This window comes from Euleptes europaea, chromosome 3 (genome assembly GCF_029931775.1).
Source record: "Euleptes europaea isolate rEulEur1 chromosome 3, rEulEur1.hap1, whole genome shotgun sequence".
Lineage (NCBI taxonomy): Eukaryota > Metazoa > Chordata > Lepidosauria > Squamata > Sphaerodactylidae > Euleptes > Euleptes europaea.
The window spans coordinates 57,463,368-57,480,357 of record NC_079314.1 but is presented as its reverse complement, the minus strand read 5'-3'; the positions used below and the strand labels follow the sequence as shown (position 1 = coordinate 57,480,357).

General features: G+C 42.1%; 1 protein-coding gene across 1 annotated transcript in view; it reads right to left on the bottom strand.

Annotated features, from left to right (window-relative positions):
- SLC13A1 (solute carrier family 13 member 1) overlaps positions 1–16,990 on the bottom strand; it is a 96,931-nt gene that overhangs the window by 46,091 nt on the left and 33,850 nt on the right. The window contains exon 3 of the mRNA XM_056847194.1: positions 1,520–1,648. Coding sequence (XP_056703172.1) covers positions 1,520–1,648 — 129 coding nt within the window. The remainder of the gene's footprint in view (positions 1–1,519; positions 1,649–16,990) is intronic.

The window sequence follows — 16,990 nt, the reverse complement described above, 5'->3', positions numbered from 1 at the left end:
AATTCTCCATTCAGAGTTTGGGTACATAAGTATATTTTAGCCTGGTGTCTAAAAAGCTTGACCTGTGTTATGCTGGCCACAAAGGTCATCACTGGCGTAGGACATGACTTTTCAGGAGGAGTATTTAAAAGGAATGTTCAGCACTAGAGAACAAGAAAAATTCACCATGTGGTGATCTTTCCTGCCATCCATTATGAGGATGAGACCACTGATCTCCTTTGGATCTCCTAGGTCTTCAGAAAACGAAGGATAAAAATGAATGTCAGCATGCCTTAATAACACCAGGAAACTGAAATCACTGAACACATCTCACATATTAACATTACAGTGAACAAACAATTCAGACGATTTGTCTCAGTGGGACAAAACTGGTTTATGTGAAAAATTCACTGGTTTATGTAATGTGCCTGTTGCATTGTTTGGCATTTATCATTTAGTAAGCCCCCTCCCCACTGGAAATAGTTGTATATATTGGCCTCTATCTTACCAACCCGGTGCTTGCACAGGGGACCTTTACCTTTTTATCTTACCATCTACAAAGAGATAGCTGATTTTCCTGTATTCCTCTTTGAAATGCCTGGAAAGATCACTACTGAAGCAGTAGGACCTGTGTGGAAGAATAGCTGTGTGGGTCAAGAAAAGGCTGTGAGGAGAGGGGTGAAATGGCTTCTCCTGTGTCTTCTGCAAGTGCATTGATGGAAGGAGAGGATGGAACAATTTCAGCTCTTTTCCTCTTCTTTCCCCAGCCCCAATGACTATTCCTTTGCATGGGTCCACTGCCCCCAGAAATGATTTTGCACAGAGTTAGAAGAGGCTGCAGGTACTCGTCTTCATAGCCTCCGGTGGACTTTCTATGAAGGGCTGGAATTTGTGGATTGATGCTTGAGTAAACAAAGCAGCAGCTTCAAAATATGGTGTCTCACTACCTCTCCATATTTACCAGAGGTCCTGTGGAATGGTCTGAAGATACATGATGCAGCAACATTACTGAAGCTAAGTAGGTCTGGTCTTGGTAAGTGCCCAGATGGGAGGAAGCCTGAAAACCCTACATATGCCTCAATGAATTGGATAGAAATTCAGGTAAAAATAACGTTCTCTGATGTTATCCAGTGAAGATATACAGAATTGTGGACACTAAGATTGGTCATGAATGAGCTCATGTCTTCCTAGGTAGATTAAGCTCACTTTCTGAGAGTCTCATATGCCTAAGCATCCAAGACCATGAAAGTATCTTACTTTGGAAATGGCAATGGTAGAAATCCTCTTTGGGCATGACCTGTAAATGGTGGTAGTAACAAGACCTTAAAATTGCTAATGGCATCATCACTGGAGTGGCAGCAGGCAACCAGAGCTGGGAACTGTAGATCTTCCGCCCCCAGTGGGTAAATGGCATTCCTAGGTTCAAGGCATTGTAGTATCAGCATTTATCAAAACTGCATTGTATACAACTGTTCCATGTTTGGAATATCAAACATATGAACCAATAGGATTGCAGAATGGAAAGTAAAAAGAAGCCTACCTCTTTGGAAGCTATAATTCCAAACAGCGGAAACATTAAGGCAGGGAGTAGAGCTGAAACAGCCAAGGGCAATGCTTCTGTAAGCCAAAAGATTGCCACCACAAACAATGTGTATGCACATTCTGCTTCCTAGAAAACACAAAGGTAGTTAAGAGCCAAATTAGATTTATATCACAAAAAAACTAGCAATCAAAAACAGAGAGAGAGAGAGAGAGAGAGAGAGACAGAGAGAGAGAGAGACAGAGAGAGAGAGAGACAGAGAGACAGAGACTCCCAATCAATATAATAACATTTTTCTGACCTGTTATAATGTTTAGTGGGAAGACCCACCATTCAGTCTGAGATCTGGAGCAGCGACTCTGGAGCAGCAATACTCAGTGTGGCATCCATGGATGCCATGTTACCTGCCAATGTGTTTCTTCATGCCTACTTACTTCTTGAGTTTTGAGGATAAAATCCAGTGAATCTTGAATGCAAGAGGGAAAAACAAACAAAAAACCAGGGAGCTTTGGGTTGCTCCATACCAGCGGCCTGATAAGCAAGGCACTGAGCACATCCTGGCCAGGAGCATCACAGCCATGAACCCTCAACACAGACTTCTGTATCACTCTGAGCTAGCCAACCTCTTCCTGTGGCCTCTTCCACATAGAAACTCAGTTCCCCTTTGTTTGTAAACAACATCTCATCCCCAAATCAAACAGCCAATCCTGTCTATGTGGCAGTTGTTCTGTGATTGCCCCTGTCCCTCCATGAACCATTTTTTGGCAGTACCCACTAACCTTTCTCAAAATTCCCCAAACTGAGTGAAGTTGTGGTCCCTTGGTTTAGGAGTTTAATGAACCCATGCAAAACAAACAAACAAACAAACCTGTTGCCGCAGACTCTCCCTTCCTTGATTCATAGTCCAATGAGAATCATTTTAAGAGTTTCAAAGCCATTAGGCAACATCACTTTTAAACATAAGATATCTAACAGTGCCAGTAGAGCTAGGTTTATCCATGTTTGACACTGGCTACATCTCCTAAGTACTATTTTAACTATTCCTCGCTCTCTCACCCCCCCCCCCGCTTTCTTTTGCTCCAGGGGAAATGATTTCTTACTGCTCGCACAGACATATACTTTTACACATTCCTCTACTTTCCCTCCTCTCAGGGTACCCCTAATAGTTATTTCATTTGCAGCACTCACCCTAAATATGCTTAACTCTTCATATGCACATCATACATCAAGACCTTCCCAGTAGATAAGATATAGCCTTGCTAGATGTTATTGCCAGTTCTGAAATACAGGATTCATTTTATCTCAAAACCTCTGATATTGCCACCTCTAGAGTATCAAACCGTATAATATAAACGGAATTGCCTCTCTTGTACAGAGGTTAGGGATGTAGTACAGTTTGATTGCCCAATACAGAGAGTGAGGGGTCATCATGAACTTCTATTTAAGATGTGTACTAAGAAATACAGATAAATTACTTTTATACCAGAAGGAACACTTTTTTAAAAGACAGGTTCATATTATTGCTTGGAAGTCCCAAGGTTAATCCCCAAATAAGTTCAGGATTTCATTTTGAATACCCTATGGATATCACTCTAAAATAAAAAGCAGAGTACATAGACTGCAGAGCTAGACAATTTCCCTTTCAGACAAAGTTTTTAATGTTAGGTAAAGGTAAAGCACTGGGTCATTACTGACCCGTGGGGTGACATCCCGACATTTACGAGGCAGACTATGTTTACAGGGTGGTTTGCCATTTCCTTCCCCAATCTTCTACACTTTACCCCCAACAAGCTGGGTACTCATTTTACCGACCTCAGAAAGATGGAAGGCTAAGTCAACCTTGAGCCGGCTACCTGAAACTGACTTCCATTGGGATCTAACTCAGGTCGTGAGCAGAGCTTTTGACTGCAGTACTGCAGCTTACCACTCTGCGCCACGGGGTCTCTAATGTTAATCTAATGTTAGATTTCAGCTTTTATGAGATCTCATGGAAGCTAGTTGGAGTGAGGGAGGTTCTGACTACAGACGTCTCATGGGAAGGCAGACAAGCCTGTTTCACTTCACCTCTTGTGCTCCCCTCCTAACTATTTCTATTGATCCTAGACAAATCCTTTGTCTTAACCTTTTCCTGCCCCCCCCCCCAAAGCTTCTACCTAGGAAAACAGTGGCCCAGTTTTCTGGTGCTGTCTGCTGGGCCAGACTCACTTGCATGGTAGAGAACCCTCAAGGACTTGTGGGGTGGCACCTCATTTTCCCCGGTATCCCCCTCCTTACACTATTCCCTCTTTTCCTCCTCCTGGCAGCCTTCATATCTGCTCCCCTTTCACTGCCTCATTCTCTCATTCTCAGCCATTCACCAACCTACTGGTTGATGAATGTTGGGGAGGGGCGGTCCCAGGTTCAATCCCTGGCATCTCCAGTTAAAGGGACCAAGGAAGTAGGTGATGACCCTGGAGAGGCGCTGCCAGCCTGAGTAGACAATACTGACATTGATGGACCAAGGGCCTGATTCAGTATAAGGCAGTTTCATGCGTTCATGTGTACCTTTTATCTGCCACCCAACTTCAGCTATATTCATTATTTATTTACTTAATTTATTCAGATTTAGCCAACAGCTATTAGAATATATATGACTGGTGCAATCCCAGCCCTCTTTTCCATGATACAATCAGTTATCTGATTTCCCTTTTCCCATTTATTATGCAGTTTTACAATAGGAATTTCCCACTAAGATTGAATGAACAACATCTGAACTGGACCTCCACATGTTCAGATTCCAGTGCCAATTCCCTCCATGCCAAAAGAACATGCCTAGAAAACCTATGCTAGGTGTGAGTTTTTCATTAAAGGATAGATATATTTCATTAATATAAAATCTGCACAGTAATGTGAACTAAACTTGAAATATTCATACTCATTTATTTTAAGGGGGAAACCCAAGTTTGTGGACAGCCATATAACCATCTTCAAACTGGCAGGCCAGTCATGCATATTTTGGCTCAGTACCTGGGTAACTAAAAAAAATTTTTTTTTTATTTGAGAATCTGAAAACGTGAGCCGTGCCATGTCAAGGTTTTCAAAAACTGTCAAGATTTCAATCCAGTGAAATTTAGTTTGCCTGCTGAATACATGTAAATGTTATATAAGGGTATTTAATGTTGATTAAACATCTGCCCTTGACCCATCCCCCATCCCAGTCTGACTTTGGGTCTGGTTTTGGGACCAAGACAGCATTAGTCACTCTGGCGAACCATCTCCGGCTGCAGCTCGAGAAGGGTAATGCTTCTCTTTTGGTACTGTTAGAACTTTCTTGAGCCTTTTGATACACTGAATCATCAAATTCTCTTGACACATTTAAAGGCTTATAGGGGAGAATGGTTCCAGTTCTTTCTGTTGGGTAATATTATCTTGTATCATTGTCTTAGCTGTAAGCTGCCTCTGTAAGCTGTAAGCAGGTCTCTGGAGAGGCAGCATATACATCTTCTAAATAAACAAATAAAAAGTAGCTGTTGATGATGCCAAATGAACAATGTGGGATTTGTCCTGCACTGTTGCCCCCAGATGCTTTATGTTAGACCTTTGAATGAGGTCATTTGTAGCTTTGGATTTGGCTGTCCGCAATATGATGGTGTCACTCAGGCCAAGTTACCTGATAAACCCAACATGTGCTGCGTTAAGGGGCGTGACTGGACTAGCAGTCAGATGTACATTGAGGGAATTCACCCTAAAAAGCACTCATGCTATGAGGGAAGAGAAGGCATTTTCATTTCCCCTTCCACACCGCTTTTACATGTGGAAAGAGAGGTGGTGGTGGGGGGAAGGTTTCCAGCCCATTTCTCTAGTGCCACATCCCCTTCTCCACTGGGTTATTGGAGAAGACTGGGAGACTCTCTCCCTCTCTATTTTTAGAAAGCAGTGTGAAGCAGCATTGTTTCAAAATACATTGTCTTGGGGATGGTGAAACTTGTAAGTAATCTTTCTCAGATATTTTCAGGGAGGTCAGCAGATGGATTTGTTTGTAGTTTGGTTTATCCCCTTGTTTTAACTGTTTTTGTACTTTGCATATGGTGTGAGTTATTTGCAGAGAGTAAGAAGGGGTATAAAGATTTTAAATACTTATTAATTCACTTTCTCAGATTTGGACTGTCATCATATACACACACATACAGACTTGATCTCAAGTTTTCTGTCTTCTGGCACAATACTATTAGTGAGAACTTCCTTCCTCTTGGCTTGAATTAACTTACCAATTACAAAAGTCTTTGGAGAAAGCTCTAGAAAAGATTGATTCTTTTTTAAAAGAGTGCTAAATTGACTCGTAGTGTAATTTATGTTTAACACATGCTTTTGAGAGGAACAGTTTCTGACTTACCAAAAATTTCAAAGAACAAGAAAACAGAGAGAGGAAAGAGTGTTTTAAATGCCTTTACATAAGCTGTAGGCTATTCAGTTGGGGAATGGAGAGCTTGCTTGGTCAAAAATTACAAGTTTCTTCCCTTCCCACAAGGCTCCAGAGCTTTCCTGGGCCTGCCCACAGTTCAGTATTGCCTTAAAATAATACTTTGGGAATGTCCCTTTGGTAACAACCAGCACTTGGCTATGACTTAGGAAAGCCAGGTTCAAATCTTCACTCAGCCATCAAGCTTCTTGGGTGACCTTGGGTTACTTTGTGATGATAAAATGAAGGATGGGAGTACCATATACACCACCCTGATAAAAATGTGACAGACTGATATACAGGGATATTTACTTATCTCTGTCTGAGCTGTAATTAGCATCCAAAGTTCAGACAAAAAGTAGATTTCAACTAAAAGTGCATTCTCTGTAGGTGCAAAGTCTCATTTTAAATTATGAGTCGGTGTAGAACTTTCCCAGTAATAGGCAACTTCATATTCTGAACCAGAAAATTGTAAATGTTGGCACCATCACTAATAACTACAACTCAATGATATGCCAGGTAATGTGAATGTGTGCTTGAGGACCAAAAGCTGTATTGGGGCTAAAAAATGTTTTTGTTTTGTTTCCTCATCATTATTGAGGAAATTACTTACATAATTCATATCCCACCTTTCTGCCCTTACAAGGGCTGCCAAGGCAGCTAACAATTAAAAACATACAAGATAAAATTACATCATAAAACCATTAAAATCAACCTCCCTCCCAAAGGGCCTATGAGCCAGCCAAGTACACTTCCTCAGAATACATTTGGGAGATGTCAGATCCAAATCTGCCTGCATGTGGAGAGCTAACATATCAGGAAGAAAGTTAGTATGTGCCTGAAAACACCCCAAGAGATGTCAAGAAAGACCAGAGATGAACTGCCACAAGGAGAGCAAGAAAAGTTACCAAAAGTGGCACTGAGAGATACTTGAAGACACAATTGTCACTGCTACATCTCAAGCTGTGAAGAAGTTGAATCAGATTGGGCCAATGAGCAGCAACAGTAATAAGGCAAGAGTTGATGCGTTGCTATAAGGAGATTACTCAGGCGACTCATGAAATTTCCTTGCAAGTTCCCTGATATGAACAGTCTTCCATAACCTTCTTAAGGCCAAGCCAGAGTAGCCAGCCAAGAATAATAATTTTGGCTGTGCAGCTACAGATCAATGATCAACCCTGGGAAAGGAAGAGAAGGGTGGAATCTGTCCCCCTTTATCTGAGGCCTTGTGAGAAGAGCTGGAGTAGGGAACCAGCCAGGAGCACTAGGTCACCCTTTTCTATTTGACAGCTGGATGAAGGAACAACTCTTTAAAAGGGCCCAAAAGCTTTACAGCTGATGTATAAACCTTCTTTCTGGTGCTTTGCATGCAGAAAATCCAAGGTTCAGTCTCCAGCATCTCTAGTTAAAAAGATCAGGTAGTAGGTCCTGGAGAACCACTGCTAGTCACTGTAGATGGAGGTAAGAAAAGCAGAGCCCAAGGAGTGTGGGGTGCAATTTCCAGTCCCCCTGTTACTATGATAAGCTTCTACACAGAGGTGGCACTGAATGCCAATGTGTGTAGGCTGAACATCTGGAAGGAGCTGCAGGACAGAGCCAGGTATTCCTTCCCCTAATTTTCATGTACTCATCTACCTACATGATTGGGGTCTCTGCATTTTGGGCATGCACTCAGGAAGAGCTTGGCTCCATGGAAGAGATAACCCCCCCTGCCATCATTTGATCATTTTTTTTCAAGAAGGACAAATAGATTAAGGGCTGGAGCTTCAGCAGGAGCTTCTCCTAGGTGGCCTAAACTTTCTCACATTGACCAAGTATAGTGGGAAGGAGCCTGGTTGCAGGACCTTTCGTGTTACAAAGGTAACATAAGACCCAGATGCTTCTGGCTCAAACTTCTTAGAAGAAGAATGAAAGCAAGATAGCTGTGCTAATACAATCAAGTACAATTTGTTTTCCTGTCACATTACCCAAAAGATACAATGAAAGATTTAGATACAAAATCCAGCTGGTAAATGTATGGCAGGGAGAACTTGTGGTCAGGTTTATTTTTATTCTAACTCCAACAACCTCAAAGCCCTACCGTGCTTCAGCGATCAAAATCTTAGCAATGTGATCCCCTCCCATGGCCATCTTGTTTTCTTAGCAATAACAACAGCCTCCATGAATGCCAATGGGAAATATTTCCCAAGGTAAACTGTGTATGTGTTACAAATTACCTCCAACATTCATGTTTTCGGGATATATATGTGCATTTATTTATTTAGAGAAGTTAGGTGCCACCTCTCCAGAGACCTTCTTGAGGCAGCTCACAAAGTAAAAACAATGCCATAAAACAATAGCATAAGATTTAGCAATATTTAAACAAGGGTGTATGTGTGTTTCTTATGCATTTATCTGCACAATTTGTCTTTTGCCTTCGTTATATATGAAAAATCCTGATATTTTAAGTATCTTTCCATGTTAAAGCCTGGCAACATCACTAAAGTGACCCAGTGTGGAGTCACATGGTGACTTACATCTAGGGTTGCCAGCTCCGGGTTTGGAAATACGTGGAGATTTTTGGGATGGAGCCTGAGGAGGGTATGGTTCAGGGAGGGGGATGGACTTCAATGCCACAGAGTCCAATTGCCAAAGCGACCATTTTCTTCAGGGGAACTGATTTCTATTGGCTGGAGATCAATTGTAATAGCAGGAGATCTCCAGCTAGTACCTGGAGAATGGCAACCCTATTTACATCACTAAGCTGAAGAGTAATGGTTAGAGTAGTACCTTACATCACTAAGCCAAGGTGCAGTGGTTAGAATGCTAGACTATTTGATAGGAAAGATCCAGGTTCAAAACTTTTCTCAGCCATTGTTACCTTGGGCCAACAATATATCTCAGCCCAACCTACTTCTTAGAATTGCTAATGAGAATACAATGGGAGCGAACCTTGTGCTCCTTGGTGGGATCAAAACATGAGAAATAGATAATCAGTTCTGGTCTTCTTTGTAAATGTCTCTGAAACACATTAATTGAGGTTGTAAAGAGGTCCATTCTCTATGTCTCTCAGAGAGAACTTACAAGCATGCAGAAAGGATGGACCTCTTTGCCCCCTCGGTTAGTGCTTGGGTGTGCTTCAGAGACACTTCCAGAGAAGACCAAAAGTGATGATCTATTTTTCAATCTATCAGAGAGATCTTCAAGTACACAGAAGGGATAGAGATTCCCTAATTCTGTGGACTAGTGATGATGCATGGTGAAGTATCATGCTGCCCACATAACCACAGTGAGTATACAGAGCTACATCTCTAAGAATTGCTGGGGATTCTATTGTTTTACCATCAGGCTTGCAGCAATTCCTAGAATACCATGTCACTTACTTTTTTTTTTACTGGAAGTGATGTGACATCACAGCCAGTGTTGCAGGTTTTAATTTTTTTAATTCTCCCACTGTCACTTAATTCTGAGCCAAACTGGGCTCCTGCTGATTTTTAACATGAAGTTTAATTTTCCAGCTATGGGGAAAGAGAGTCGGGTCTGGGAACCTGGACTCAACTTGCCCCAAAATGTAATAGTATAGTTTAGCCCTCAAAAGACTACACAGTGCTTAGGATTGCACTGATAGAGCCCAGGGTCTAGAATATTTCCCAATTTCATGGTGTTTATCACTCCAATGTACATGTGGTGAACAATCTTGCCATCATAAGTGTACATTTTCCTCTGGGGGTATTACTAGATCTTCTTTGGATATATTTGCAATTAAATCTGACTTGCCTCCTCAAGTTGCTATTTAAGATGGTTGTGGTAAGGGTGTGACTTCTACAACCACAGGAGTCAAACTAATCATATGGGTCTTTGCAACCCAACTGCCACCCATGGGGCTGTGTAGGATAACACTGGGAGGCATACTGGATTCCACATGGCAGCAGTGTGGAAGTGCAGAAGGTCCTTAGGAGCAATAGCTTACATTAAGAATTCTGTCTACCATTAAAAGTTCAATGTCCTCTAGAACAGACTATGTTAGGCAGTAATAATTGCAATGAAGAAGTATCTCCTCCATGCTGGCTATCAATACAGCTGCAAAACAAATCTCACGGAAATCAAAGCAAAGACAAATGATATACATATTCAAGCTTCTGAAGCAAGTCTTTTTTCACTATTTGAACAATGCATCAAATGATCTTCCAGCACACACACTATAGTGGAGGGAAGCTTAACTAGAAGGATTAGTCATTAAAATAACAGATTGAACGTAGTTAAGTTCTGTGCCTGAAACTATACTATCTATCTCTCAGGCAGGGCTACATTTCAATAAGATTGTAAACAAGGAAATTTATTCATCTCTGTTTTATTGCGTGTAATCCTTTAAAAAGAAAAAGAAACCAACAATGACATTCTTATACAACTACTTTGCCTGAGAAAGAAAAGGGAAATATAAGAAGGCCGTCTGAGAACATTTCTCAAATATCACCTTACAGAGATGAAGTCAAAGCCAGATATGCAGGGAGTAAAAGCATTTATTTATTTCCTTCATTTACACCCCGCCTTTCTTCTCAATGGGGACGTAAACTAGTTTACATTGTCCTCCTCTCCTCCATTTTATCCTTACAAAAGCCTTGTGAGATAGTTAGGCTGAGAATATATAACTGACCCAAGGTCATCCAATGAAGAGATTGAAACCTGGGGCTTCCAGATCCTAGTCTGACACTCTAGTCTCTGCACCACACACTTCAGCAGCCTAAATAGGCTGGTATGGCATTCCAGTTAGAAAATGTCTGAGGTGGTACCTCCCATTCTTCTGCTCTGAGTCCACCAAGAAAGGCAGTACCAGTAAGTTACTTTCATTCCTGCAGCTATGACATGGGTGGGAGGGTGCTGCATTGATATATCATATAATTAAAAAGTAGGGTCAAGATCAAATTTTAAAATGGCATGTATATATAAAAACTGTTTGGAATAGTACTTAACTGGTCCACAAGAAGCAAAAGAATAATCAACAATATGGAAGTGCTGATAACCTATGAAAACCCAAGGAAATTACAACTACTACCTCAACTCCCCCTCAAGCCACTCCCCCTTTTCTGCAATCATGCACTTGCAACTGAATAATGGTTAGTTTCTTAGGATGACGTCCATAAACCCTGCTGCAAAGTTTCACCTGCTAGTGAGCCTAATATGACTAGGATTACTATCAACCATGAGCATAACTGAGCACAAAGCCAAGGGTACATTTGCTTAACATCATGCAATACATACAGGTCACAACACAATGGAGTAAACAGGCTTGTCCATGAACAACAATGACAACATCCTGTTTGTGGTGGTAGAGAAAAGTGCTGTCAAGTCGCAGCAGATTTATGGCAACCCCATAAGGTTTTCAAGTCAAGAGACAAACAGGGGTGGTTTGCCATTGCCTGCCTCTGAATAGCAATCTTGGACTTCCTTGGTGGTCTCCCATCCAAGTATTAAGCAGGGCCGACCCTACTTAATTTTTGAGATCCAACAAGATCAGGCTACCCTGGCCATCCCTGGCCCTGTTCATGTGGTAAGCCTCTCTAATGGACATTCTCCATTATCCTTCATAATACCATCAGTTTCTCTAATGGTTCCTCATTCATCTTTTACTAAACCACAACTTCATCCTTTTACATTGCTTTTTTCACATTATATATATTATACTGTTGTTATTGCATTGTTCTGAAATTTTGAAATCCAGCTCTGTTCATTGTTTGACTGCATTGTACTGTTTTTTGTGCCTTGTTCTCTACTTTTGTAACCTAGTTTTATCCATTGTTGGTTCTATATTTTATCTTGTTCTTCGTGCATTTTTTTAATTGTACAATTCATCTTGAATCACAGGAAGAAAGGCAGACTATAACCAAAGTAAATAGATAAAGGATTAAAATATTGTCGAAGGCTTTCACGGTCAGAGTTCATTGGTTCTTGTAGGTTATCCGGGCTGTGTAACCGTGGTCTTGGAATTTTCTTTCCTGACGTTTCGCCAGCAACTGTGGCAGGCATCTTCAGAGTAGTAACACTGAAGGACAGTGTCTCTCAGTGTCAAGGGTGTAGAAAGAGTAATATATAGTCAGAAAGGGGTTGGGTTTGAGCTGAGTATTGTCCTGCAAAAGTACTGTCCTGTAAGTATCAAGATAATGTGCTAATGAGGGTATGGTATGTTAATATGGAACCATTGTATCCTGAAGTGATCTGTTAATGTGTGTAATCCAAAACTAATCTGTATGGCTATTGTTGAATGTTGTCTTTGTCTGGAGGTTTTTCAGGGCAGGAAGCCAAGCCTTATTCATTCTTAAACTCTCCTCTTTTCTGTTAAAGTTGTGCTGATGTTTGTGAATTTCAATGGCTTCTCTGTGCAATCTGACAAAATAGTTGGTAGAATTGTCCAGTCTTTCAGTGTCTTGGAATAAGACCCTGTGTCCTGTTTGTGTCAGTCCATGTTCAGCCACTGCTGATTTCTCAGGTTGGCCAAGTCTGCAGTATCTTTCATGTTCTTTTATCCTTGTTTGTATGCTGCGTTTTGTGGTCCCGATGTAAACTTCTCCACAGCTGCAAGGTATACGATATACTCCTGCAGAGGTGAGGGGGTCTCTTTTGTCTTTTGCTGATCGTAGCATTTGTTGTATTTTCTTGGTGGGTTTAAACACTGTTTGTAGGTTATGTTTTTTCAAAAGTTTCTCCATCCTATCAGTGACTCCTTTAATAAATGGCAAGAATACCTTTCCTATGGGAGACTGTTTTTCTTGAGTTTTCTGATTTTTGTTTGGTTCAATGGCCCTTCTGATTTCATTCTTGGAGTAGCCGTTTGCTAGCAGTGCGTGATTTAGATGGTTAGTTTCTTCCTTGAGAAACTGTGGTTCACAGATCCGTCTTGCACGGTCCATTAATGTTTTGATTATTCCTCTTTTCTGTCGGGGGTGGTGGTTGGAGTTTTTGTGTAAGTAGCGATCTGTGTGAGTTGGTTTCCGGTAGACCTTGTGACCTAACTGAAGGTTTGATTTACGGATGACAAGGGTATCAAGAAATGGGAGTTTACCCTCAATTTCCTTTTCCATGGTAAACTGAATGTTTGGATGGATATTATTAAGATGGTTTAGAAAGTCCATTAATTTTTCTTCACCATGGCTCCAAATGGTAAATGTATCATCTACGAACCTGAACCAGACTGTAGGTTTGTAAGGTGCTGATTCTAATGCTGTCTTTTCAAAATATTCCATGTAAAAGTTTGCTATTACTGGACTGAGTGGACTTCCCATAGCTACTCCATCAATCTGTTCATAAAATTCTTGATCCCATAGGAAATAACTTGTTGTCAAACAATGCTGAAATAAGGCTGTTATATCTTCTGGAAAAATCTGGTTAATCAATGAGATTGTGTCTTTAACTGGAACCTTGGTAAAGAGGGATACAACATCAAAACTGATTAATATATCCTTTGGATTGAGTCTTAACGGACTGATTTTGTTGATGAAGTGAGTTGAATCTTTGATGTAAGAAGTGGTTTTTCCAATGTGGTCCTGTAGGAGGGTGGTCAAATATTTAGCTAATTCATATGTTGGGGAACCAATGGCACTCACGATGGGTCGGAGTGGAACGGAATCCTTATGAATTTTAGGTAGTCCATATAAATCAGAAGGGCCATTGAACCAAACAAAAATCAGAAAACTCAAGAAAAACAGTCTCCCATAGGAAAGGTATTCTTGCCATTTATTAAAGGAGTCACTGATAGGATGGAGAAACTTTTGAAAAAACATAACCTACAAACAGTGTTTAAACCCACCAAGAAAATACAACAAATGCTACGATCAGCAAAAGACAAAAGAGACCCCCTCACCTCTGCAGGAGTATATCGTATACCTTGCAGCTGTGGAGAAGTTTACATCGGGACCACAAAACGCAGCATACAAACAAGGATAAAAGAACATGAAAGATACTGCAGACTTGGCCAACCTGAGAAATCAGCAGTGGCTGAACATGGACTGACACAAACAGGACACAGGGTCTTATTCCAAGACACTGAAAGACTGGACAATTCTACCAACTATTTTGTCAGATTGCACAGAGAAGCCATTGAAATTCACAAACATCAGCACAACTTTAACAGAAAAGAGGAGAGTTTAAGAATGAATAAGGCTTGGCTTCCTGCCCGGAAAAACCTCCAGACAAAGACAACATTCAACAATAGCCATACAGATTAGTTTTGGATTACACACATTAACAGATCACTTCAGGATACAATGGTTCCATATTAACATACCATACCCTCATTAGCACATTATCTTGATACTTACAGGACAGTACTTTTGCAGGACAATACTCAGCTCAAACCCAACCCCTTTCTGACTATATATTACTCTTTCTACACCCTTGACACTGAGAGACACTGTCCTTCAGTGTTACTACTCTGAAGATGCCTGCCACAGTTGCTGGCGAAACGTCAGGAAAGAAGATAAAGGATTGTTGCCTAAGAGATTTTCTTTGCCAAATTTCAGACCAACGGGGTGTGTGTGTGGGGGGGTAAATTCCCATTTCATAGGCAATTACATTACTAGCTTTGGGGAAACATGGCAGTCGAATATATAAGCAATAAATAAAATGCCACTGAGCAGTTTTCGTTTTTTGAAGGCATGTCCCCACTTATGCGCAGGAGGCTAGCCTCTTCTCTGACTGGCTATTACTGTGGAAGCATTCAAAGGGAATTTGTCATGAAAATCTATGCTCATGGTCTTAGATGGGGTCAGTCTTTGGGTTGCAAACATCTTAGCGACAACAAAATGATGGCACTTTCCAGAAATATGGGATGCGACTCTATGCATAATGTTGGTTGTACGTGTACAGTTTCCAAGAAGGTTCTTTCTCTAGGTACCTTAGCCTACATGCACGCATCAACGTGCATGATTGTACACCAATAACATGCTTTTAAAGAATGCTTCAATTGTACTGTTTTCTACTAGTGTGCAAGTCAGTGCCTGACAACACCAAATGATGCATGAAGCTGTATATCAAAACCTGGTGTTAGCCAGAATGCACACAAAAAAGCATTTCAGACATGGGAAGTGTAAATCTAAATCAACAGGTAGTCTATTATTCCGTGTTATCAAAGGGCACATATAGCCCCCTCCTAGAACACCCTGCTCCAAACAAGGGCAAGGTGGTGGGACGGTGGTGCTCCTCACCCCATGTGGTAGAGGGGAGAATATCAAGCTGCATATTTATTGGCAGAGGAAGTCTCAGAAAGTTCATAGCCATGAAAACTGGATGGATCTGTGACCAGAATGAAAATCTACAGCTTCGCTAAAGACAATGGGAGCTCTGTTCCTGACGTTCATGGAGCCAAGATTTCAACCATTAATGTTATTAACTTCTGAGCAATGTCTTTATCAGACAGCAGAATAAAAATTCATATTTCTTCAACAATAAATAAGTTACTATTTCCTACTTTGGCCTTTTGCAATCAGTCAGCGTGAAGGCCTTAATGTAAAACACTGGACAAGTTCTACTAACAGAAACTTTCCTAAATACCCATGATCTACAGTCTATTCTCTAAGGTATAAGGTGCGTGGCAGCTGCAGCGTGCATTAATTTTACCGGCTGGTAACACATTCAGAGACTGTCTAGGCCACTGGCACACTGGTGTGCACTGACTTCTATGTGTTCCTGTGAGAATATAATGACATATGCAACAGCATGCTACAGGTCAATGTTCATTAAACTCTGAGGGTTGAAGTTAGGGCAAATGGAGGATGCTTTTTTGCCAGAAGAGATAAGGATGAGACCTTGGATTTTCTTATCCAGTAGACTTTTGCTAAAAGGTCTACTGTAAGATCCTACACAGTCATGCTACAGAAGAACAAGGAAGCTAATTCAAAAATGGTATAATAATGATATACTTAAAGCAACCCTCATCCTTCTATGTGGGCACCTGATCACGTTAAGGCCTAGTCCAGTGATGGCGAACCTTTTAGAGACCGAGTGCCCAAACTGCAACCAAAAACCCACTTATTTATCGCCGAGTGCCAATGCTGCAATTTAACCTGAATACCACCCCCAGAGGGGGCCCAGAGGGAGAGGTTAGGGTTGCCAAGTTCCTCTTCGCCATGAGTGGGAGGTTTTTGGGGTGGCGCCTGAGGAGGGCGGGGTTTGGGGAAGGACTTCAGTGTCATAGAGTCCAATTGCCAAAGTGGCAATTTTTTCCAGAGGAACTGATCTCTATTGGTTGGAGATCACTTGTAATAGCAGGAGATCTCCAGCTAGTACCTGGAGATTGGCAACTAGTTCCTTAGTGTTTTCTCTCTACATATCAAGACAAATGGAAAGGTGTTTGAAGGATGGCTTGTGGGCACTTCAAAGGTGGAATAGGACTGCACACCCCTCCGCCCGCACAGACCCAGAGGGCGCCAAAGAAGCCGCTGGAGGGAAAGAAGGAAGGAAAGAAGGGAAGGGAGAAGGAAAGGGAAGGAAGGGAGGGAGAGAAAGAAAGAAAAAGAGAGAGAAAGGGAGAAGGAAATGGAGCAAGGAAGAGAAAGAAAAGTAGGGAAAGAAAAGGACAGAGGGAGACAGAAAAAGAAAGAGGCCATTTATGCATGGGAGGTTTTGCCTTGGATTTGCCTCTCGGTGGGGTGTGGCGGCGGCGGCAGGCTTGTGAGAGGCGAGCAGGGTAGGGCAGAGGACGCCTCCTTCGCACCCACCGGCCAGCCGCGCCCCTCCACCCGCACAGGCCCAGAGGGCGCCGGAGAAGCCGCCGGCCTTGCCGAGTGTGAGCGCTCGGCTTCTGTTCCCCGCTCTCCCACCCACCTGGCCGGCCATGCACGTTCCAGTGGCGGCAATGGCGGCAGCTTCTGTGGGAGAGTCCGGGGGCCACCGCCAATGATGTCGGAGGTTCCCCACCCCTGGGCTACAGCCTCCCCCATCCGGGGCAGGGCAGAGCCGGAAAGGCCAGCGACTTGGAGGAACCGCGCGTGCCGGCAGAGAGGGCTACGAGTGCCGGAAGTGGCACCCGTGCCATAGGTTCGCCAACACGGGCCTAGTCTGTA